This window comes from Doryrhamphus excisus, linkage group LG16 (genome assembly GCF_037039965.1).
Source record: "Doryrhamphus excisus strain RoL-2023G ecotype Guam linkage group LG16, RoL_Dexc_Guam_v1.1, whole genome shotgun sequence".
NCBI classification, from domain to species: domain Eukaryota; kingdom Metazoa; phylum Chordata; class Actinopteri; order Syngnathiformes; family Syngnathidae; genus Doryrhamphus; species Doryrhamphus excisus.
The window spans coordinates 5435194-5460312 of NC_136372.1; the positions used below are offsets into that span (position 1 = coordinate 5435194).

At 43.0% G+C, this 25119-nt stretch overlaps 3 protein-coding genes and 1 long non-coding RNA gene across 7 annotated transcripts in view; 2 read left to right on the forward strand and 2 right to left on the reverse strand.

The window, feature by feature from the left end:
- LOC144901868 (uncharacterized) overlaps window positions 1-13163 on the reverse strand; it is a 75966-nt gene extending 62803 nt beyond the window's left edge. Inside the window, exons 1-2 of the long non-coding RNA XR_013630001.1 lie at window positions 12666-13163; window positions 12134-12201 (exon numbers count right to left, since the gene is read on the reverse strand). This is a non-coding gene — a long non-coding RNA (uncharacterized LOC144901868). The remainder of the gene's footprint in view (window positions 1-12133; window positions 12202-12665) is intronic.
- soul5 (heme-binding protein soul5) lies at window positions 443-7342 on the forward strand. Its single transcript, XM_058050300.2, has 8 exons — window positions 443-491; window positions 4674-4770; window positions 4897-4953; window positions 6055-6136; window positions 6195-6315; window positions 6393-6529; window positions 6599-6762; window positions 6849-7342. Coding segments are annotated over exons 2-8 (660 nt in total). The 5' UTR covers window positions 443-491; window positions 4674-4768; the 3' UTR covers window positions 6946-7342.
- Window positions 10232-14314, forward strand: nr5a5 (nuclear receptor subfamily 5, group A, member 5). The gene is made up of 7 exons (XM_058050297.2): window positions 10232-10292; window positions 11333-11451; window positions 11525-11666; window positions 11882-12597; window positions 12672-12791; window positions 12878-13025; window positions 13796-14314. Exons 1-7 carry the CDS (start codon window positions 10256-10258, stop codon window positions 14041-14043), a joined length of 1530 nt encoding a protein of 509 aa, XP_057906280.2. The 5' UTR covers window positions 10232-10255; the 3' UTR covers window positions 14044-14314.
- camsap3 (calmodulin regulated spectrin-associated protein family, member 3) overlaps window positions 14200-25119 on the reverse strand; it is a 28714-nt gene continuing 17794 nt past the window's right edge. Inside the window, exons 3-18 of one of the 4 annotated variants that reach the window (XM_078797264.1) lie at window positions 24638-24778; window positions 23413-23499; window positions 23089-23121; window positions 22310-22448; window positions 22088-22227; window positions 21929-22013; window positions 21810-21852; window positions 21667-21722; window positions 20967-20997; window positions 18871-20890; window positions 18032-18150; window positions 17664-17956; window positions 17501-17594; window positions 17314-17432; window positions 16107-16225; window positions 14200-16022 (exon numbers count right to left, since the gene is read on the reverse strand). In XM_078797264.1, coding sequence (XP_078653390.1) covers window positions 15723-16022; window positions 16107-16225; window positions 17314-17432; window positions 17501-17594; window positions 17664-17956; window positions 18032-18150; window positions 18871-20890; window positions 20967-20997; window positions 21667-21722; window positions 21810-21852; window positions 21929-22013; window positions 22088-22227; window positions 22310-22448; window positions 23089-23121; window positions 23413-23499; window positions 24638-24778 — 3819 coding nt within the window. In that variant the 3' untranslated portion in view covers window positions 14200-15722. Of the gene's footprint in view, window positions 16023-16106; window positions 16226-17313; window positions 17433-17500; window positions 17595-17663; window positions 17957-18031; window positions 18151-18870; window positions 20891-20966; window positions 21037-21666; window positions 21723-21809; window positions 21853-21928; window positions 22014-22087; window positions 22228-22309; window positions 22449-23088; window positions 23122-23412; window positions 23500-24637; window positions 24779-25119 lie in introns of all 4 variants that reach the window. The other 3 variants (XM_058050259.2, XM_058050257.2, XM_058050258.2) reach the window with 3 other exon arrangements.

Below are 25119 nucleotides of genomic sequence, written 5' to 3' on the forward strand. Positions count from 1 at the left end.
TAGTACCTCCTTTGGACCACTAGGGGGCACACTCGTCAGAAGATTGTGTTGTTTTCTTTGTTATTCGCAGTTTAGCAAACACCCACACAGCACAAAACAACATAACCACTATTCTACTTTCTATTCTATTCTTCTTTTCCTGTTAAGTTATCCATGTTTAGCTGACGAAGAACATTGTCATAAGAGCTATTTTATCTGTGAACTGCCGCGCTGGTCTAGCTCAGTGGTTACTTCGTCTAGTACACTTTCTTTCAGAAAAGCTGCTTCTCCATCCCGAAAGGGATCGAACCACGGGCGCCGTCCAGTGTTTTGTATGACCTAGCTTCCAAACCTTTTCACATTCAGTCGAGATTATTTCCGTTTCCTGATATTTTAGACTATGCAATACATGACGTCATTGCGTGACGTCACCAGAGGCAGCTATAAAACAGGTTATTTCCTAGCAGGTAGACGCACTGGTCTAGCTCAGTGGTTACTTCGTTGATCTAATGGTAGCTCACTGTTTCTATCCCAGCATGGGATCTCACCACGGGCGCTGTCCAGTGTTTTTATAACCTATTTTTTCCATTCCGATACGAAATTGAGTGCTTAGCATACCGATATAGTTATTTTGTTTATATTTATGTGATGCTGGTGCGATTGGCTCACTTCAGTACGCTGTCGAGGATAATGGACAATATGCAGTACGTTGGGTTTTTTTCCACGTAATTGGTTTACTTAAGAAAACCAAGCCTGCCTGTAGTTCTTTTGTAAAATCAAACTGTCATACTAATCAGTAAGAAAAGAACTGGAGTCGGTTAAAGCCCATACACATCAGTGACTTAACAGCGACTCCTACTGGTTGGCTATGGAATGCATCCATGGCGTCTTTCAATTTCATTGGGCTGAAACTACATACGTATGTCACCGATCTGATAGCAAATTAAAATATTTTAAAAATATTAAATTAAAACGAAGTAGTTTATTTTAAATATTTTTTGCAACGTTGTAATAACTATAAATTCAATTAAATTAAGTGTATTTTAATTAAATAGAGAACATTTCATTTATATTAATATATACTAGAGATATCACAAGGCACCTAATTCACGAGATTCGCGAGATTCAAGATTTTAACCTCAATTAAAGTACAATAAAAAATATGACCGGATATTTTTATTGATTGTCCCACGAATTGACACTCAAAAATATTATTGTTAACATTTTTTTTTTTAGACACGGCGGATGAGTGGTTAGCACACAGGCCTCACAGCTAGGAGACCCGAGTTCAATTCTACCCAATTTGCATATTCTCCCCGTGTATGCATGGGTTTTCTCTGGGGAGTCCGGTTTCCTCCAACATTCCAAAAACATGCTAGGCTAATTGTCCATACAGTGAAGAAAATAAGTATTTGAACACCCTGCTATTTTGCTATTTCTCCCACTTAGAAATCATGGAGGGGTCTGAAATTTTCATCGTAGGTGCATGTCCACTGTGAGAGAGATAAACTAAAAAGAAAAATCCAGAAATCACAATGCATGATTTTTTAACAATTTATTTGTGTGATACAGCTGCAAATAAGTATTTGAACACCTGTGTATCATCTAGAATTCTGACCCTGAAAGACCTGTTAGTCTGCCCATTAGAAGTCCACCTGCACTCCATGTATCATCCTGAATCAGATGCACCTGTTTGAGGTCGTTAGCTGCATAAAGACACCTGTCCACCCCATACAATCAGTAAGACTTTAACTTGTAACATGGCGAAGACCAAAGAGCTGTCCAAAGACACCAGAGACAAAATTGTACACCTCCACAAGGCTGGAAAGGGCTACGGAGCAATTACCAAGCAGCTTGGTGAAAAAAGGTCCACTGTTGGAGCTATCATTAGAAAATGGAAGAAGCTAAACATGACGGTCAATCTCAATCGGAGTGGAGCCCCATGCAAGATATCACCTCGTGGGGTCTCAATGATTCTAAGAAAGGTGAGGAATCAGCCCAGAACTACACGACAGGACTTGGTCAATGACTTGAAAAGAGCTGGGACCACCGTTTCCAAGGTTACTGTAGGTAATACACTAAGACGTCATGATGTGAAATCATGCATGGCACGAAAGGTTCCCCTGCTTAAACCAGCACATGTCAAGGCCCGTCTTAAGTTTGCATATGACCATTTGGATGATACAGAGGAGTCATGGGAGAAAGTTTTATGGTCAGATGAGACCAAAATAGAACTTTTTGGTCATAATTCCAATAAGCGTGTTTGGAGGAAGAAGAATGAAGAGTACAATCCGAAGAACACCATCCCTACTGTGAAGCATGGGGGTGGTAGCATCATGCTTTGGGGGTGTTTTTCTGCACATGGGACAGGACGAGTGCACTGCATTAAAGAGAGGATGACTGGGGCCGTGTATTGTGAGATTTTGGGGAACAACCTCCTTCCCTCTGTCAGAGCATTGAAGATGGGTCGTGGCTGGGTCTTCCAACACGACAACGACCCGAAGCACACAGCCAGGAAAACCAAGGAGTGGCTCCGTAAGAAGCATATCAAGGTTCTAGCATGGCCCAGCCAGTCTCCAGACCTGAACCCAATCGAAAATCTTTGGAGGGAGCTCAAACTCTGTGTTTCTCAGCGACAGCCCAGAAACCTGACTGATCTAGAGAAGATCTGTGTGGAGGAGTGGGCCAAGATCCCTCCTGCAGTGTGTGCAAACCTGGTGAAAAACTACAGGAAACGTTTGACCTCTGTAATAGCAAACAAAGGCTACTGTACCAAATATTAACATTCATTTTCTCAGGTGTTCAAATACTTATTTGCAGCTGTATCACACAAATAAATTGTTAAAAAATCATGCATTGTGATTTCTGGATTTTTCGTTTTAGTTTATCTCTCTCACAGTGGACATGCACCTACGATGAAAATTTCAGACCCCTCCATGATTTCTAAGTGGGAGAAATAGCAAAATAGCAGGGTGTTCAAATACTTATTTTCTTCACTGTAGGTATGAATGTGAGTGTGAATGGTTGTTTGTCTTTAACTGCCCTGTGATTGGCTGGCCACCAGTCCAGGGTGTACCCCGCCTCTCACCTGAAGTCAGCTGGGATAGGCTCCAGCATGCCTGTGACCCTCGTGAGGATAAGCAGTAGAAAATGAATAATAATAACAAAAATATCGACATGGTTTGATCTGCCAAATTCTGAAGTAAAGTTGATCACATGTAGAAGTCCACCTTCTGGTGCCATTAGCTTTTGTCATGTGACCAACACCCCAATAGATAACTTTATTAAACAACTGTGCCTGAACACCTTGTTCTCCGGTTCATCTGTGACCCTCCTGAGAACAAGCGCTATAGAAAATGGATGGATTGACGTGAACAATGCAAGGGGAGTTGGGTGAAGCTCTAGAGCCCTATGTAGTCATTGACAAAAAAAGGTAGGGGGGGGGATAAACGTCTCAAATGATGATGCCTATTCAATTCAACATAATAATGGACGCTGTGGACAAAAGGGGGTGGAGACATTTTACCTTCCAGGTCTTTCAGCATCGTGTTCTTCAATGTAGGGAAGTAGGTTCATGTATGTATGTACTGTATTCTTAATTACAATTATTTGTACTAGTTATTGATATTTTGGTACTACGAGTACTAATAGTAGTGTTGTGCTGCATTTCCTTCAGCTTTTTTACTTCAAGTGTAAAACAGTACATGTGAAATGCAGTCACTCTGTTTTTTTTCATATACGTAAGCATGACGAGACATTTTATACTCTTGGGACTTGATGCTGTTTCCAGACAAAAAAACAGGATATCATGTGTTCAAATGTCTCTCATCTAGGTCATCTGATCTTATTTGCTAATAAACTGCAAAGTTTGTCCTTATAAATCATGAATATTAGCATCAAAGTCGCTATTAGTGACTACTCTGTTACTGTTGTCTTGATGGAAAGTACCTTCAAATGACTTTTGTAGTTTTTTTTGGTACTAAACCAACACATGGAATACTTTTAATCACTGAATATGGCACACAAAGTACCGTTCTGCCCCGACAAAGACATTTTGCTTAACGGCGGCTATGTTTTTCAACCAATCTTGCTCAAATTAGACACACATTCGCCCCTAAAAGTGTACAAAATTTGCTGGGGATTTATCTGAGCACCCTATATATAAATATAGATAAGTATATAGTAATAGCGCAGGCAACACAGTACTTTTCACAGTGTTTCACAAATAGTTTGCAATTATGTCATGCACCCCTCCCCGATTTGAAATACTATTGAGAAACTGATATTTATTATCTGTACTGTACCAGGAAAATTGAGTATTGAGGAATACAAGTGTATTCAATTACATGTTGAGTACAATAAATTAGTACAGGTTGGCAGGTCTGCAGTAACTCTCAGGGGAGCCTGTTACTGACTTATACAAACACATACATGGGGTGAAAAAAAGAGGACACCCCATTGGTACACTATAGAAGTACAGTATTAATAAAATATACAGTAGAATCCAATGGAATACTGCATGACGATAATCATGGCCTGTGTTGGGACACCTCAACTTTCAGTCTCCAAAGGAGAAACTTCATATGTGGTGTTTAAGTCAATTGTATAGCATAGCTGTTGTATAGTGTTGTATTTCATGCAGTATTTGTGTTGTTCCTTTGCCTCATATGTACAGTATTGTCTGGACTTTTCAGGGAGTGGCCAGTTTTCCTTTTATAACTCCGCTTGGGATAAATAGATGCTTTGCACCGCATGAAGACTCAGACTGCACCCAACCACCTTTGTCGTCATGTAAGTACAGCACGCTTGTAGTTTTACTGCATACATATCGTACGGCTGGCCATATTCTACCGCATCATCACTAAATTTATGTTATAACTTGGCAAAATTTATTTATTTTTTTCCCTCCCTGCACAGGTTTCTTGCAGGACTTGTTGTCTTTTTGCTGGCCATCACAGCGGAGGCTGAAGTTGGGTAAGACACTTTAACCCTTAGCGCCCCCATAAGTCGGGTTGGGCATCCAGCATCAATGGGAAGCGGTACGAGCGTCAAGATTGATGACATTTTTTTAAAATTTACGCTGATATCACAAATAGGTGCTGGTGGGCACCAATGAAGAAGAAGTGACTTAAATTAAACACATCCGGGTGTTTAAGTGGCTGCAGCATCACACACTAACATGTAAACAACAGAAATTCATAGTAAAGCTGAATACAATTACAGTATTATCTGTCATGCCCCCCCCCCCCCCCCCGGACGGGTTTGAAATACTCGAGAAACTGATAATCTGTCATTTATCTGTACTGTACAGACTGAACTTAAAAATGATATTCAAGAGTCAAATTGCATGTTGAGTACTATAAATGTGTACATGTTGGTAGGTCTGTATTGAAACAAAAGCCTCTCGTGCCCACCCTGACAGTCCAACCCCTCCACCAGTGGGGGTCGCGCCCCACTGTTTGAGAATCACAGCATTAAAGTTCAGACCATGCAGACCATCCTTACTCTTAAAAAGCACCAAAATCGAGAACTGCTAGGAACAGGAATGGAAACAAGAAATCAGAATCAGAACCGGAATTGTTCAAATTGAAACCATGCCCAACTCTCCCCGTAAGACAGTGACTGCTGCGGTTATGTACATTGTACTATGGTTTGTACGTGAAAGCCTAAAAAAAAAAAAAATCACCACCACAACCTATAGCTAGTCAGGTATCAAATTACTAATTATTACACCATTAAACTCATAAATCAACACAAAAACATATAGGATTGTATGATGTCATCATAGCTTGTGGAAGGTTCAAAGTCAAGGTCAAAAACATGTAAATGTCCATCTCCAACAATGGTTAGGGTTAGTCATGCTTCATTTTCTATTGCAACGAAAACAGTGAACCTTTTAATTATTATTATTATACCTTTATTTACACCCATGCAAGCAATTTAAGAACAAATTCTTATTTACAAATGCAACCTGAACAAAGAGCAAAAGCACTTGACAATGAACCGTAATACCAAGCTACACAGACGCTGTCCCGTGCCTTACCCCCCCTTGCTAAATCAATGTCTATCACACAGAGACTCCTCTAAGGTGTCCTTCTGTACCGAGACGGAGGAATGTCTGCTATTCGACGTCATCTGCGAGACCGAATACTACGAGGTGAGACTTTGACAACGGACGCATTGTGTACAGCGGGTCAGACTTTTGCGTCCCTCAGGTCCGCCACTATGAGGGTGTGAAGTGGGTGGCCGCCACCGAGACCTCCTACATTATGGAATTTGCAGCTATGAGCGCATTCAAGCAGCTGTACAAATACATTGACGGTGAAAATGAGAATGGTGCGTTTGTTAACAAAGACATTTTAGGGTGTACCTAATGGACCTAATTTCCTATGTGCGCTTTCATTCATCTCCAGGTCAAAAGATCGAAATGACGTCACCCGTTGTTGTCAAGATAGTTGACAAGAAGTTTTGGCAAATGGGCGCCTACACGGTGAGCTTCCTGCTGCCCAAGGAACATCAGGCTAATCCTCCCAAACCTACAAATCCCAATGTAAGTGGAGTCTTTGAAACACACATCGTGCATCGCAACAGGAATCAACTCTAATATGCTGACTGGCAGGTGAAATTCTACGACACAGAAGAAGCTTACATGTACGTGCGCAGCTACGGAGGCTTGTTGACGTCCATGAGTGACAAAAAAGAAGCCGGCAAACTGATGAAGGCCCTGAAGTCGTACGACGCTTCCTTTAAGAGCGACTGCCACTACGGTGCCGCGTATAACGGGTGACTATTTCTTTTTTAACACATCACATTAGAAACATGATGCACGGACTTGAATGTACATGTACGTGTTTTGCCTCAACCTGCAGTCCCATGACGTTGTGGAACAGGCACAACGAGGTGTGGTTCGTCGCAGAGGGGGAGCCGGTGTGTTACAGCAGTGAGGAAATGGGGCCTCCTTACTAAAACCGAATGGACAGCAACGCTAGACAAGACGTTCAGACGCTTTACGGCATCGGACATGAACACGGGAGCTCACATTATAAGTGCTACGTTTCAAATGAAAGTGACTAATTACTACTCATTTTTCCCTACCATTTATTCAATAAAGTACAACTAGATTGCAGTGACTTCTTGGGGCAAATGTAAACAATTTAAATATGTGTTTAAAAAGATAGTAAAATCAAAACATGTATAACTATTAATATTATTGACGGTGTAGGCAGGTCTGTTTACATTGTGTTCCTAGACACCGCCTGTACATTACAGTAATAGCAAAGCACACTGGAGAATGTTTTTATTAAATTATTCATTTGCCCTACATCTAACATACACATATATATATATATGTATATATACAGTATACTGCAGTGTTTTTCGACCTTTTTTGCCAAAAAAAGGTTACAAAATGTCAACACGACGTCTCACGTGCATCATTAAATCTAATTGAGGAACGAAGTAATCAGCAACGTGTTGCCACACGGACGCATATTACATTGCTCTGCTGCTCTTTAGACCACGGACACTCGACAATGATATAATATTAGTTGAAAATTATTAATAAATGTTAATTAAAAATAGTGATATTGGATAATTTGTCACGGCAAAGTGGTTGAAAATCACTGGTATACGGTATATATCCGTATATATCAGGAAAAAAACCGAAAGAAACAAATGTATACTGTATAGTGGTGTATCTCACCACTAGAGGACGCCAAAAAGCTCAGAAAAAATCAGTATTTTTTTTTTTCTTCCGAATTTTATCCTTTTCATCCCATAATAATGTCTAAAGCGAAAAACATTTTATCACCTCATATGACATTATGGCACTATATACAGTGAAGAAAATAAGTATTTGAACACCCTGCTATTTTGCTATTTCTCCCACTTAGAAATCATGGAGGGGTCTGAAATTTTCATCGTAGGTGCATGTCCACTGTGAGAGAGATAAACTAAAAAGAAAAATCCAGAAATCACAATGCATGATTTTTTAACAATTTATTTGTGTGATACAGCTGCTAATAAGTATTTGAACACCTGTGTATCATCTAGAATTCTGACCCTGAAAGACCTGTTAGTCTGCCCATTAGAAGTCCACCTGCACTCCATGTATCATCCTGAATCAGATGAACCTGTTTGAGGTCGTTAGCTGCATAAAGACACCTGTCCACCCCATACAATCAGTAAGACTTTAACTTGTAACATGGCGAAGACCAAAGAGCTGTCCAAAGACACCAGAGACAAAATTGTACACCTCCACAAGGCTGGAAAGGGCTACGGAGCAATTACCAAGCAGCTTGGTGAAAAAAGGTCCACTGTTGGAGCTATCATTAGAAAATGGAAGAAGCTAAACATGACGGTCAATCTCAATCGGAGTGGAGCCCCATGCAAGATATCACCTCGTGGGGTCTCAATGATTCTAAGAAAGGTGAGGAATCAGCCCAGAACTACACGACAGGACTTGGTCAATGACCTGAAAAGAGCTGGGACCACCGTTTCCAAGGTTACTGTAGGTAATACACTAAGACGTCATGATGTGAAATCATGCATGGCACGAAAGGTTCCCCTGCTTAAACCAGCACATGTCAAGGCCCGTCTTAAGTTTGCATATGACCATTTGGATGATACAGAGGAGTCATGGGAGAAAGTTTTATGGTCAGATGAGACCAAAATAGAACTTTTTGGTCATAATTCCAATAAGCGTGTTTGGAGGAAGAAGAATGAAGAGTACAATCCGAAGAACACCATCCCTACTGTGAAGCATGGGGGTGGTAGCATCATGCTTTGGGGGTGTTTTTCTGCACATGGGACAGGACGAGTGCACTGCATTAAAGAGAGGATGACTGGGGCCGTGTATTGTGAGATTTTGGGGAACAACCTCCTTCCCTCTGTCAGAGCATTGAAGATGGGTCGTGGCTGGGTCTTCCAACACGACAACGACCCGAAGCACACAGCCAGGAAAACCAAGGAGTGGCTCCGTAAGAAGCATATCAAGGTTCTAGCATGGCCCAGCCAGTCTCCAGACCTGAACCCAATCGAAAATCTTTGGAGGGAGCTCAAACTCCGTGTTTCTCAGCGACAGCCCAGAAACCTGACTGATCTAGAGAAGATCTGTGTGGAGGAGTGGGCCAAGATCCCTCCTGCAGTGTGTGCAAACCTGGTGAAAAACTACAGGAAACGTTTGACCTCTGTAATAGCAAACAAAGGCTACTGTACCAAATATTAACATTCATTTTCTCAGGTGTTCAAATACTTATTAGCAGCTGTATCACACAAATAAATTGTTAAAAAATCATGCATTGTGATTTCTGGATTTTTCTTTTTAGTTTATCTCTCTCACAGTGGACATGCACCTACGATGAAAATTTCAGACCCCCCCATGATTTCTAAGTGGGAGAAATAGCAAAATAGCAGGGTGTTCAAATACTTATTTTCTTCACTGTATTTTAAATCAATTTAAAGGTTAATGTGCAACATAGGAACTGTGAGGAAATTCCATGCTAATTCTTCTACTGTGGAACTGCTTCACACAAAAAGGGTGAGAATTTGTCTATTTATTTTTCAGACAAATTTAAAAAACAAACAAAATTTGACCCTCATATGTGGAACTGACTTGAAATTTCTCACACAGCTAAATGCATCCGACAAAAGACCAACTGTAAGATTTGAGTGTTTATCCTGATCACCAAAACTGACGGGCACATTTTTAAAATTTTGAGCAGAATTGCTTGAAAAACATGGCCGCCACCAAGCAAAAATGTCACGACTGCAAGCACATCTGCATCATTTGCACTTGTTTCGTAACAGAGCAGCCCACTTCCTTGGCGACTCCATAAACAAGACACAATACAAAGGAAGAAATGAAGATATGAAATGTGACTATGCAGTGCGCCACTATTTAGCGGACTGTTATCTTATCAGGCCTTTAGCTTCAGGATGGCTCAATGACTTCACTTCAGTAACATTCCAGCAGGTGGCTATCTGACCGTCTGACACGCTGTTCTCACATAGGCTAGGAGTGCCAGTCAGGAGAGGTTTTATGACAGGGACGACAGACCGAAGTCCACGTGGGCCTCAAACGGTTGTCAGTCCATCAGGGGCACTCGGGGCTGCGTGCCGGCTCTACCGCACGGTGCGTCCCCTCTCCTCCCCACCCCATCCCAGTCCTCATAACAGATCCAAATGCACTGACAGTGGAGCACCTTCAGGCAGAATGGATATTCCTGATAATTCCCAGGAGCAGCAGTATGCTCCTGGAGCACAGGCAGACGGCTACATGGAGGATATGTTCACTTTAGAAGGAGCGTCAACATGTGAGTAGAAGCTGCGGGTGCACCAGTGGGTAGAATCCACTACACTGACCCAGTCAAAGGGGCATCCGGTTACCATTTAAGTGTCAAACTGCATCATGCATCATAAAGATAGCTATGACACCACTGCAAACTGCAACTATAACCTATATGTCAGTGTCAATCATCTTTGTATTGCATTGGATTGGATTAGAGGGTGTACCTAATGAAATGATACTGTATATGCAGCATTTGACTATGCTCTATATAATCTACAGAGCCAGTATGAATTATGTAAGTGACAAAACCACTACTAGTGCCCTATTCTCTCTGCAGATTAGTATTTATGTGCATTTCACACACTTGCCTACTAACCGGTTTACCTGCAACTCGTAATCACTCACCCAGCTGCAACATCTGACCTCCTCCAAGGCTAAAAGTGCATCCTATTTGTGTTTATTAATTTGCATGCAGACTACTTCCTGGATCCTGCAATTATTTTTTTTTTTATTTTTGGTTCATTAATTTAATGTTTTTTATCTTTCACATCGTCCCGCTAACTATTTTTCCTTGCATTTACTGTTTTACTACGTCAAAAGGGCTGCTGTGAAAAACGTATGTTGACCTTTGCACATGTACTGCAGTACTGTAAATGGAAGGAAAAAAGGGAAATCCCATTAGAAAGCTGTACATGTGTTATCAGTACAGCTTGGAACCTCCATTTCACAACTTCAACTAACTCAGCATTACAGTAGGGTTTTTTTTTTTTAGGTTTTTTTAGGCAAGATGGGTAAGCATTGAAAAGAAAAGCAGCTGAAAACTGTAGGTACAACTTAAGTCCACTAGATGGCAACAAAGACTGTACAGTCTTAGCTCATAGAAAGAGCATGTGGATAGGCTCAAAGTGGACAACAACAGTGGAGCTAAATCAATATTTGTTGGTAAGAGTAACCTTGAAATGTAATCAAATGTTATACATCTTGAAGGGAGGTCCACAATGTTAGAGTTTGAAACCCCCTCCTCAGCTTACTTTAAAAGGTCATGTTTTTACTGTGGTTCCTCAGCCCAAGACCACAGTATGGAGCCATTTGACACAAAACCCGAGTCCAACGAGGGCTGTCCCGTGTGTGGAGACAAAGTTTCGGGGTACCACTACGGCCTGCTCACCTGCGAGAGCTGCAAGGTAAAAACCTGTGATGCCAATGTAACTACACAAGTCCCAAAGTACTACTGTGTAATAATATTCGTCTTTGCAGGGCTTCTTTAAGCGCTCTGTGCAGAACGACAAACACTACACCTGTGCAGAAGGACAGAGCTGCCCCATGGATGTCTCCCAGAGGAAGCGCTGTCCTTACTGCCGCTTCCAGAAGTGTCTAGCGGTGGGCATGAAGAAAGAAGGTAGAACAACCATCACACAATGAACTTTGCTCCTGTGTAACATGGCTTTTGTTCCACTGACATGCATGTTCTGCAGTTGTATCTAAGAGGTCATAAAAAAGCGATGCGCTGGTATAATGACCCAGTTTACATAAGATGATTTTATAGCTTAGCGATAAGCTCAGCCATTAAAACATTAAAAATTTCCGGTAACTCTTTGTCCATTTTGTGTTCAGCAGTGAGAGCGGATCGTATGAGAGGCGGCAGAAATAAATTCGGGCCTCTCTACAGGCAGATGAAAGAACAAAAAGTGCAACCCCAAGCAAACGCTGCCCCCTATAGGATCAAAATGGAAGTAACACAAAGGCTATGGCCTCCCGCTGAAAGTGACTGTCCGCTCATGTGCAACCACACAAGCGCTACGGATTCTTTCCATCAACCTCACATGATGTATCCCTCTGAAATGGGGTTGTCTGGTGCGCACTTACCTTTGGGTGACGACAACGTGGTCCCGCCTCTGCCGCTTCCCTACGCCGGACCGCATCACCAGACATACCTTCAGGAGGAAAGACAAACACCTTTGAGTTACAGCCCGGCTCCTTCACACTATTCCCCGCACCAAACCCCCAACAACTCCTACACCCCATCTACGTCATCATCGTGCTCCACACCAAACTCTACCATCCCACTCACGCCGCCTCCCGACCCAGCCAATGCTTCCACTTCTACCAGCTCCACCATGCAAGCGTGCTTTCTTAGCCAACTCCTGGAAGGCGAGCAGGATGAGGGACGGCTGTGTGCTAAAGTGGTTGCAAGTCTACAGAGGGAACAAGCAAACCGAGGCAAACACGACTGTCTGAATACATTCAGCATCATGTGCAAAATGGCCGACCAGACATTGTTCAGCCTGGTGGAATGGGCCAGGAACAGCGCACTCTTCAAGGAGCTGAAGGTGGACTTCACTAATATGAACCACCACTGGTACTCATAACACAGTTTGAAAAATATATGTTATTTTACCTTCAGGTGGAAGACCAGATGGTTCTACTGCAGAGCTGCTGGAGTGAGTTGCTGGTTCTAGACCACCTCTGCAGACAGGTGACCTATGGAAAAGAGGGTTGCATTTATCTTGTCACAGGACAACAGGTCAATTAAGCAACAACTCTGAATGTGACAACCATGCAAAATGTTTCTAACCTGATGTGTGTTTTTTTTTTTTAAATCTGGAGCAGATTGAGCTGTCGACCATCATCTCTCAAGCTGGAGCCACACTAAGTAGTTTGGTGACCAGGACGCAGGATCTGGTGTCCAAACTGAAGGTCCTCCATTTTGACAGGCATGAGTTTGTCTGCCTTAAATACTTGGTGCTTTTTAACCCTGGTGAGCTTTTCTGTTACAGTATTTTCATTAACTAGACCGCAGGAAACCGCATATGCTGCAATATCACCATCGAACGATAAATAGTTTGGCTAAAAATGAAGACAAAGTCGGTGTTTTTTGTCCTTTTTTGCGCTGTTGAGAATAAATTCCCGGGACCAAACCGCACCTGAAGTTTCCCGCCATCTATTTATAGCCTCTTACGTCATTGACCAACCAGAAAATAGCCTGCCAATTTTCAAAAACACAAAACAACACCCCATGTTTGTTTTGTCGAATTTAATTATTTTATAATTTCCCAATTGAGCTATTATCACAATAAAAACTAATAAAAATACTTGAATTAAAAAACGGTACCGCCCCATCAAACCAGGAAGTGGCCTGCTTACGTTAGTCTCGGCAAACAAACATATTTTCCGGTGAAATTGATGCAATGTAAACTTACCTGTTGACTTAGTAATATAATTCCAGGCGTCGTAATACTGAATATATGATAATTTATTCAGTGACTAGACCACGTTTCCACAAAAATCATCTATCAAAGCAGCACCTGGTTGACTGACGTCATACAGTACCCGGATGTTAAACTTCCGGCAACAAGGCTGTTCGGTTTTCGCGCGCTTCCGCACTTATACTTAGCATTTGGGGGCGCTTCGGTGAGAGGTACGGCTAAATGCAGTTAACGCATCATTTAGGTTTAGTATTTTGCAACATTAGTGTGACTAATTGTGAATAATGTGTTGCTAAAGGTGGCGTGTTTACTTTCTACGTAGATGTGAAATCCGTGCAGAGTCGCAGGCAAGTGGAGCACACTCAGGAGCGAGTGAACAGGGCGTTGATGGAACACACCCAGCGAACTCACCCGGGACATTCGGATAAATTTGGCCAGTTGCTTTTGCGGCTGCCTGAGGTACGCAGCATCAGCCTGCAAGTTGAGGAATATCTTTACCAGCGCCACCTGCTGGGCGATTTGCCCTGCAACTCTTTGCTCACAGAGATGCTGCACACCAAACACAGCTGAGAACAAAATAACAAGAAAGCTGCAGGTTTTTCCTTTGGATGTTTACAAGTATGAGACTGTAAAGTAAACAATTGCACTGAAACTGACTAGCACAAGTGGACTCTGAAAAAAATGTAAATAAAATTGAAAAGCTCACATGAACAAATATGACAATGATTTAAAAATGATTTTTATTCTGGTCCTGATGCAAGGAGAGCTGATGAATGACAAATGACAAACATACAAGTACTGGCACAGATTGGATGACAGAAAACATAAAATGTTATGACATCATGAGAAGAAAAAAAATACTACCTTAACCAACACTTACATTAGTAGAACCTGAAATTAAACATCAAATCTAAAGCGAACTAAATAAATAGACCCCCCCAGGTGGCAAGAATTTTGAGGGGGGGAGATTGCACAGAATCAAAGTATTATTGCAAAACCACGTTCTACTCTGGATAAACAAATAAATACACACATCCATAGTCCATGTGCACACATTCTTATTTTTTTTTCTTTTTAATATTTTTCTCTTCACATCCATATTTAAATTCATTCATTTCTTGGAGGCAGCCAGTGATTGCAAAGAGGTGGCACAAAAGGGGCCAATTTATCATAATAGCAATATTAACATCACTGGCAACTACAATAGTAAAAAGTTTGGCCATTTCCGTTCCTCCGGTTTTACATTGCATGGAGGAGTCTAAGTAGACTTGAGTGGCTTAGGTTTAGGGCTGCTACAGTCCGGAATAATCCTTCATCAAGAAGCCTTCAGTTTATAAACCTGGACATAGGAAGGAAGTCCATTTATGGTAATAAACAGACTCCTGGAGACAAACAGGATTCAATCCGTTCACCCAAATACACTCATTTGATTCCAAACATACGTCTATTTGTCAATGCAGCAGACGAACTTATTACCAAGCTTACAAAAAAAAGGGAAATGTTATTTTAATTTATAACAAATTCTCAAAAAGAAAAGTAATCAGCATTCATTATGTGTCAAATCAACATTGTAGTACGAACTCTAGCCCTCCTTCATGTTTTATTTCCAGTTTCTTCACCACATAAGAAAAAGTCATTCAATTCATCGTTTGGCCTTTAAGGAAGGCTTAGACGATTTATCCAGCAAAAAAAGTACAAAACAAAAAACATCCAAATGTCTTACAGCATAAAGTTGAGTGCACAGGCGGAGGAATCACACAGCTTTTCCAAAACACCCCTGAATAGGATGGATGGTGTGTGCCTGACATTCATACAATATGAGAGCAGTCTTTTCCAGATGGGATGTGTCAGTCTACTGAGTAGCGAGTAAGCCCTAGAAAGAAGAAGAAGAAGAAAGAAAGGCAGCGAAAAATGAGAAGATAGAAACAGGGATTGCTAGGCATGGGAACTACTCCGGTCCTAACTCATGTAGCAAGGCAGTGAGGTTGTCCCATTTTGGGCCAGGGTAAGGCAAGGCATGAAGGAGCGCCAGGAAAACCAACAGAATGTGTCGTACAATCATTCATCCTGGAGTACTTGAGGGACGCCATGAAAGCAGTTAGATGTTGAGTGGTTTCATTTTCTTGGCACATAGCGTTGATTGTTCTCATGTGGCCTCAATCACTCCAGTTGTCTGCTACTAATTAAAAAAAAACAACAACAACAAAAAAAAAACCCAACTGGCCAAAATGGAAAAAAGTTCCTGAAGTTTATTTTGGAGTCCCAAGCTTCTTGGGAGTTCCCGGGCGTTTTTGCCAGAAGTAGCTGGGAATGGTGATGGCGTCCACGCTCATGGACATGGTCTTGGACGGGATGGCGGTGAACTGCTTGCGGTCGGAGCTGTACTTGTAGATGGACTCCACCATGTCCAGCGTGATGACACGCGGGCCGATGCCGGTGAGCCGTGACATCTCCTCCGTCTCCGGGTTCATGGTGTAAACGGCCCGGAACTGGCAACTAGAGTCCCGGAAGAGGATGAGGAAGTGGTTGGCCGTGCTCTTCTCCATTTCCTGGAAAAAAGTGTGGCGGTGGGATGATGGGAGATAAGGTTAGAATCTTGCTAGGATGGACCTTTCTGGTGGACTCTGGCTCACCTCTACAATCTTGTTTTTCTGGGGTTCGTTGACCTTGCCGGCCAGGCAGCAGCGGGTGATAGCGTTGTGGATGATGAACTTGTTTGACTTAAAGCTGGGCTCCTTATATAACTTTGGCCCTGTGAAAGAAAACCAGGAATACCATGAAGAACAATGGAGGAGAACGAGGATCTCATTCGGGGGGTGCTGGAGCCTATCCCAGCTGTCTTTTGGGCGAGAGGCGGGGTACACCCTGGACTTGGACAAACATCTTTGAGTGTCCTTGGTGACGATATGTAGTGTCAGCACCATTGTTATCTAGTACTGCCTTAATCCTCTTGGGTATGGAATTCAACAGGTTTCTGGAATCCTTTTCCACTTCACTTAGAGGTGTGTTTAGGATCGATACCATATTGGAAAACTACCAAGCAGCCTGGTTTCTGCTTCACAATGTAATGTAATGGTCATGGTTTTATTTCATTTGAACATGCATCAGATTACAATTGAATGCGTCACATAATCAGTTCCCAGTTCCACATGTCCAAAAGGAGTAGGAAGAAGCAAAGCTTATTAAATCCTACCCCTCCATCTGGTACTTTTACAATCAGTAACTGTTACATTTGTTCACTTCCTGCATTTCTAAGATAATTTGTGTTTTTTGTTGTTCATTCATTCATTCATTCATTTTCTACCGCTTTTCCTCTCGAGGGTCATGGGGGGTGCTGGAGCCTATCCCAGCTGTCTTTTGGGTGAGAGGCGGGGTAACACCCTGGACTGGTCGCCAGCCAATCACAGGGCACATATAGACAAACAACCATTCACACTCACATTCATACCTATGGACAATTTGGAGTCGCGAATTAACCTAGCATGTTTTTGGAATGTGGGAGGAAACCGGAGTACCCGGAGAAAACCCACGCATGCACAGGGAAAACATGCAAAGTCCACACAGAGATGGCCGAGGGTGGAATTGAACCCTGGTCTGCGCGCTAACCACTCGACCGCCGTGCAGCCCTGTATAAATATTTAAATTCATAATATAACAGTTTAATATCGGCCAACTCCTAGCTGTGAGGTCTGCGCGCTAACCACTCGACCGCCGTGCCACCTAGAACGAGGATCTTCTAAAGCAAAGGAGACTGAGGGCTGCAAAAAAAATGGGCTGCATCAGCAAAACGGAGACTGAAGTACGTATAATACTTCAGCATCAAGATCAAATCCTACTAACCTGTGTATTCTGGAATGGAGGCGGTGGAGGAAATGGTGGATCCGTTCTCCCAATCCCTGTCTCCATTATGGGCGCTCATTCGTCCCGGTGACATGAGGCGAGAGGGTGAGTGGGAACGACTAAGGGAGTAAAAATATATTTATATTCATGTTTTTGGACATTGCGTGTAAGGATGATGAAGTGTTACCTGGCAGACCTCCTGACAGTCAGGCCTCCAGAGTCATTCGCCATGGAGGACAGGTTTGTGGTGGAGTGGGAGTACACCTTATTGAGCCTTCCACCTAAACGGAGAAGACATTTTGTATTGGAATCGAATGTGTGTGTATTCTAAGACTTGTACGGTTATTTACCCAGGAGACCCTTGACGGGACTGTGTGCGAGGGCCGAGTCGTCTCTGAACACGGTCTTGGGTCTCTGTTTCTTAACCCCGCGGACCGTGGTGGGTTTCTGCCTCAGCACTTTGTCCAGGTCCTCCATGATCTTCAGCTGTTGCCTGCGCTCATACTCCTGCCGAGTGAACTCTCCTCTGCGCTGGGGGGTTCCCTCTGCTGAGGGCGTGCGTGGCGCCGGAGAGGCGCCGGGGGTCTGGGGTCGGTCCTCGGTCTTATTGCCCCAGCCTTCAATGACCATCCACTGGGGTTTGCTGTGGGAAAGGTAAGGTGATTCAGTAAAAAAAAAACTGCTGTATGATCATGAAAGTCGTTGGATGGAGTCTCACTTTGATTCTTTTTCCTGCTCCAGCTTGCGTCTCCTCATCTCTTCAGTTCTTTTCTGCTGTTTCTCCAGCAAGGCGGCTCTTCTCTGAGCCATCTCATCCTCCGGTCGCTCCTTGTCATCCTAGCAACAGAGACCAAGCCATGAAACTGAGGAACTGACAACCAAACTGTCAAAGAAAGGAAGTTATTGAGGAATATAGCAATCGTCAATACATGACAACATATCATAGCAACCGTCGGATAACACAAATATGTCCCCCTAGTGGCTGTGAGCAGAATATGGTTGATATGAGGGCAAATTTAAGGTGAGGTATTGGGTTGTAATTCCTTTTTCTGTTTGCTCTGATCTTCTCTGAGAAAAAGTTCCATACATGGGAATGGATTAGTAATCGTAAACCTTCTCTGAACCAGACACACATTTCAATATCTGGAGTAATGGTCATGGTTTTATTTCATTTGAACATGCATCAGATTACAATTGAATGCATCACATAATCAGTTCACAGTTCCACATGTCCAAAAGGAGTAGGAAGAAGCAAAGCTTATTAAATCCTACCCCTCCATCTGGTACTTTTACAATCAGTAACTGTTACATTTGTTCACTTCCTGCATTTTTTTATTTATTTTTTTTTTATTTATTTTTATTTTTTTTAATTAAATTAAATTAAATTTGCTGATGTGTGTCATTTCTGCTGTAACCAAACAGCATGATTTTAGTTTTAGTTAAGTTCAAGGACAATCTATTATCAAACCATCATTTTAGTTTTACTTTGGTTCAAGGACAATCTATTATCATCAAACCATCTTTTTAGATGGCGGCAGTAATATCTGTCTCTCCTACCTTAAAGAAGAAGCCAACCCCTCCTTTGGTCTCTGGCTCGGTCTTGTCACTCATGGAGTCCGGGAAAGGATCGGGTACTTGGTCCTCCTCCTCTCCGTCTGCTTGCAGGGAAGACAGCGAGATCTCAATCAAGCTACTCCGCTTCCCGTTCACGGTGCCCGCAGGGGGGGCATCACTCTCAAAGGAGCACTCCGACGGGGCACCAGAGCTGGAGCCCCCACCCGTCGGCCCCTCCTTCCGAGCCACAGGGCCTTGTGAGGATCTCGGTTCCATGTCCATACTAAATATACTTTCATAGTCAAGGGAGCCAGCTTCGGACAGGGCGTCATCTAGGGGGGGATGAGGAGTCTGGGAGGGTGTCGGTATGGGTGTGAGCGTCGCTGAGGAAACGGGTGTCGCTGCCAAAGACCGAAGCTCGTCGAAGCTGTCGGAGTCACCGATGGAGAACGAGGAGGAAGTCTGGATTTGGGATTGCGAGGGGTTCACGCGGCGAAGATGGGGGATGCGGTCCACACTCTGCGGTGCCGTTATGACCCTCGACAGGGCCGGGACCCTTGCATCTGAGGGGCGACTGTGTTTAGGGCTCTTGGGGGGCACAGACTGGGTTCTACGATGGGCCACTTGAGGAGACTTTGGAGGTGTGATGTGGTTTGTGAGCCGGCGGGATGGAGACGGTGTGGCTGAATTTAAGTCCCGGGTGGATTCTCTGGAAAAGCGAGCAGGGGAGGGGGCCGAGGTCTTGGGGCTGGGTGGAATGACCCAGGATTTGTTGCTGGAAGCTTTCTTCTGAATGAGTTGGCTCTGCTGCTCGGTAAGACGTTGCATGTCACTCTGCAGAGAACTAAGCGCTGCAGTCAGCTTGGATACAGCGTTGTTGTAGTCTCCAAGGGGGGCCATCTTTTCACCCTTCTCTGCTGGGGTGCTTCCCTTCTCTTTGCTAAGTCCACCTTTAATAGTGCTCTTCTCCTCCACAGGGGGGCGCTGTTCTTCCGTACTAGCCAGCCGTTCCTCCAAAGTCAGTCGAGCAAGGTCTTCCTCTGTGGACGAGGTGCTGAACTGACCTCCTTCGACCTCGCCGTCCTCCTCGCGCTGCTCCTTCTTCAACTGCAGAAAGGCGCTCTTGCCGAGCCGTTGGCGGTGCTTTGCAAAGATGGCCTCGATGCGCTTCTTCTGGGCTTCGATCGCTCGCCGCTTTTCCTCCAGACGAACACCGAGTTCGGACATTTCGTTATTGAGCTGAGGGCTTTTGCCGGGGCTTTCGTCAGCCATTATTTCCCAGCTGGTCGACTGCGGCACGAGGGGGTCCGTGACTTTGCGAGAATCTCCGCTATGCTTCTTTTTGCGCTCTGCAAAGCTGGTCATCTTCACGCCGCTGTCCGATCCGTCCTTAGTGCCGCTTTTAACTGCATGTGCACCAGCGGGTGTGCTGGGAGTGGACTGCGCCCGGGGCGTGTCTTCCGACGCATCCGAGTCCACGCTGCCGTCTCTTAAAACCGAGTCATCATCTCTTGAGCATTCAGAAGCGTTTCTAGTCCGAGTGGACTCTTTGGGCTCTCTCGTCGACCGATGCGTCGTTCCTGAGCGTGTCGGGGCAGAGGAGCTGACGGGAGAAGAGTTCTTATGGTGTCTCGGACTAGCCGGGTCGTCGGGAGAGTGGAGGTAGAAGCCGTCAGGAGCACCGTCAGGATGCAAGCGAGGCTCCATCTTACTATCATTGTGAATGATCTGAAGGGCCTCTTCAATGGTCGGCAGCTCTCCCGTTTCAGTCGCGCCGACGCCATTCTCCGCTAATCTGGGATGAACGGGACTCTGCGTGGACCACGAGGCTCTGTGGACACCATTGGAAGCAGGTGGTTTGCTCAGGTCCACGGGAGGACCGAAGGCTGACCGGGTCGTGTTTTGACTCGATGGGTTAAGCTGGTCTGAGCTCACAGAGCGGGTTATCACAGGGTTGCCCATCACAATGTCCACGTCGCTGTCCAGGCCGAAAGGGATGCTGAAGGACACAGCTGACAGGGGCCTGAATCGCATGGATCACAAAGTGTAAGTAAGTGTAAGAATGCATAAAGAGTGGTTACACAACAGCGAGTACACACCTGTGTTTCTTAGTCCAAGTCTTTCCGACTCCTTCTAAATGAGACATTGAGGTAGACTGATTCAAAGACCCTGAGTACAGTGGGACAGACACACACACATAAAGGCATGCACAAACACATGGATGCAACAGTAACCACAAAAAAAACACCATGTCATGGTTCTGAAACATTTTTAAAGCACTTTTAAAAGATCAATATTCAAGCTTGAACAACACTTTAATGCCGCAGTACAGTACACCAATATGCACAATTATTAACGTAATTTCCGGTGTATAAAATACTACTTTTTTATGCTTTGAATAGTGCCGACATATTCTTCATAACAGTCTTTTGCACTTCATGTACACAAGAAATGTACACAATGCAATTAGCAACTTTTGCCCCAGTCTGCAAATGGCAGGGGCTAATTTACCTCAAGATGAAAGTGACATTGAAAAAGAGTAAGAGAGGCTGACAAAGGGTGTGATGAAGGAATTATGCAAATGTTAAAAAAAAAACCTGTGTACTAAATATCCCGTGTTACAACATGTACTGATGCTGTATATGTGTAAATCTTTTTTTGATTTTTTTTTTCCAAACCTTGAGAAAAACAATAATTCCATGCATTTCATGCAGAGTCTTAATGAAAAACACAATATGCCACAAAAAAAACAAAGTACAATGGGAAATATTTAAAAATATGTGTTTAACATAATCTCACCTGATGCAGGGGAGGAAATTGGAAGAAAGGGCTTCTTGAAGATTGACGGAGAGGTGCTGTAAAGCACAAACAAAAGACTTTTCAGTTACTAAAAACTTCATGCAAACAAAATACATTTGTACTGTATTGATGAGGAACCTCACCTTACACCACTTCCACCACTAGGCGTCGCTGGTGTGGAGCCATCTAAAGTGAAAGAACATCAGCATTAGGATTTAATACTAGTTATTCAATTATTATTGGTATTATTAGCAATTCATACCTAATGTATCCACCGGCTGAACAAAGTCTGGCCTTTGTACTTCAAACCAGTGAAGCAGCTCTGCTAGGAAACTCAGCAAATTGAGCTGAAGACAGAAATGACAAAAAAATGAAGTATTCATTCTTATTTATGATATGGCTGTCATACGATTGTCATTACCCGAAGCTCCGGTGGTGAGTACAGCATGTCCTCCAAGGCTAAGTGGCAGCAGCTCTTCAGGCAGCTGTCACAAAACTCACGGATGAATTGTAGGTTGTACAAGCTGTCAGCGGCCGACATGGTCTCCTTCATGCAAACGTCTTGTGGAAAGAAAATAAGAAAATGCATTAGCTGTACAGTTGGTATGTTAGCATAGTGATATCTCACTGTTTGGTTGGTTACCTTCAAGTCTTAGCAGGCTAGGACAGTAGTAATGTATGACAGCAGCGACAGCACAGCCGTTAGACAAGTCTTTGACTTCATTCACCGCAGGGAAAATGGGATTCTGCTTGGATTGTACTTTGTCCTTTCTGTAGCGGAGCTGAAACAAAAACATGCACAACAATGGGCTGAAATTCCCTCACAAAATGGAAACCAAAAATAAACAACAATCGGTGTTTAATACAGCACAGCATACCATAGCTGTTATGCAAATAAGAAGAAAACAGCGCCTCCGGTGGCTGTAAACGGGATCTGCTTTACTGTACTTAAAAATACCAATATTTTGGAATCAAATTAGTTTTGGGGATGGTAAAATAGAATTAGACATACAATGCTATTGCACACCATTAAGTTAAATCAATGAAAAATATTTTTTAAATTTGCAATTAAAGTCTATATGCTCACTTTAACACATATTTAGTGGTACAATATATATTTTTTAATCATTACTTTTGTTAGTGTGTATAAAAAGTACAGGATGCAAGCAGATGATGTAGATATATGTCAAAGTGGTCACAGTGTGTATGAATACATGCTATTATTATTATTATAGTGCAGGAAAGAGCAATGCAGGCATGCACTACAAGGTGCAAAACAAAAAAAAATGTTGCAGAAGACAAACAAAACTCAACAAAAACACAGCCTGACCTGTCGGACACTTGCTGATAAAACTGATGAGGACACTGGAAGGATGGAGGTAGAGAGGGAGGGAAAGAGACGGAAGGAAGAAAGGAACTTACAGGAACTAGTTTCCAATACCAGCGTGTAGGACACTGTCAAAGAGGAGTTGAAGTAAACGCAGGAAGGAGACAGAGAGAGAATAAATAGGAGACATAGGGGGACAGGAGCACAAAGAGAGTTTTAACAGTACAAGTCATCCAAAGAGAAAAGGACTCGGTGACATAGCCATCTTGTTTAGTGTCAACAATTGAAATGTGTGCTGGCGCGACAGAAGAAATCGCTTGTAAGCTTGGAAATGTAGCGGAACCGGCAACATGATGCTAATACGTGAGGACAGTTATATGACAAATGCACATATATGTCATGTTGAGTGGAATACTCACATTAGGCTGAAGAGGCTGGGGTTCTTTCTCTGGGATGGTTTGCTCATTCTGGGATCCTTCTACAAGTTCCTTCAGCTTCTGGTTTAGCTGAAAAAGTGGACCAAAAGAATGTCATCAATCCAATCCACTTTATTTATATAGCAAATATATATAAATATAATATATAAACAAAAAAAAAAGTTTCCAAAGTGCTGCAGACTAGTAAAATAAAAAAAAAATGAAATACAATAAATAAAAAGTACAAAACTAAAAGATCAAATAAGAAATAAAATAGTAAAATAGATATTAAAATATTAAAAACAAGAAGCAAAGCAATAAAAGTATAAAAAAAAAATAAAACCAATTAAAATAAAAGACACAAGACCATACGACTCACTCCGAGTTAAAAGCCAGAGAATGAAAGTGGGTTTTAAGACGAGACTTAAAGCTTTCGATGTTGGGGGCCTTTTTTACTTGGGAGAGGCGAGAGTTCCATAGCTTGGGGCCAACCACAGAAAAGGCTCGGTCTCCCCTGGTCTTAAGTCTCTGCTGGCCCTTGGACCTCAGTGACTGCGCTGGAGAGTAAATTTGGATGAGGTCCAAGATATATTTGGGGTCCAGCCCATTCAACAGCTTAAAAACAAACAATAAAATCTTAAAATCAATCCTAAAGCGAACAGGCAACCAATGCAGGGAGGCCAGATTTGGGGTGATGTGCTCCCGCTTTTTGGTTCCTGTTAAAAGCCGTGACGCAGAGTTCTGAACTAACTGTAAGCAGGAGAGAGACTTTTTGGCTAATTCCAGAATAAAGTGCATTACAGTAGTCCAGATGAGATGAAATAAAAGCGTGCATGACTTGCTCAAAGTGTCGCAAAGATAAAAAAAGATTTAATTTTAGATAAAAGCCGAACTGCATTAATTTGTTTATTGAGTTTAAAATCAACATCAATGAATGCCATTATGGTACCTAGGCAACAAATACAGCACTCATTTGCATTGGTTTATATACGCCCTCCGGCCACAACATTAAGTACAAATGCACATCTGTAGTCCTGTAGGTTGCAGTAATGTGCATTATAGAGTGGCAACTATAATATACATACATATAACCCAATGCTAGGGGTCTCTAGCAGGGAAAAAGTATCTTTATTGAGATGTCACTTCACACTTTCTGTGCTTAACAACAATAATAATGCACATTTTTGACTGACATTATATAATTGTGTATAAATTGTGCAACCCTCACCCTGTTCACCCAATGGAGCAGAGCATCTTCCCAGCTCAAATCCCCGCCCAGGAGCTCAGCAGAAGCTCCGGCCTTCACCGAAGTCACCGTCTCAGATGCTCCCACAGCCATCAATGCATCGATCACGGCCAAGTGAGCGCTCTGTAAGGATGCGAGAGGAGAGAAAATTGTCACAAGAGATGAAAATTCCCAACATTCAAATGCAGGAATTAGCAAAGACGTCAATGTTAGATACAAACTGCTCCCTCTAGAGGTCCCCAGAGGCCATGTGTGAGTCAGCAGAAACACTGACAAGGTCCTTTAAGCCAGCAAACATGTCAGTCGTTCACCGGGCTGAACTTTAGACTTGTGTTTGTTGTATGGTTCAATCATTACATTGGAAGCAGACCAGCAACATGTTTATGTGCGTGTGGCGTGAAATACACCACATGGGAGCGCTTTTATTCGTAGGATTAAACTTGAAAGTGACTGTAACACAGGGG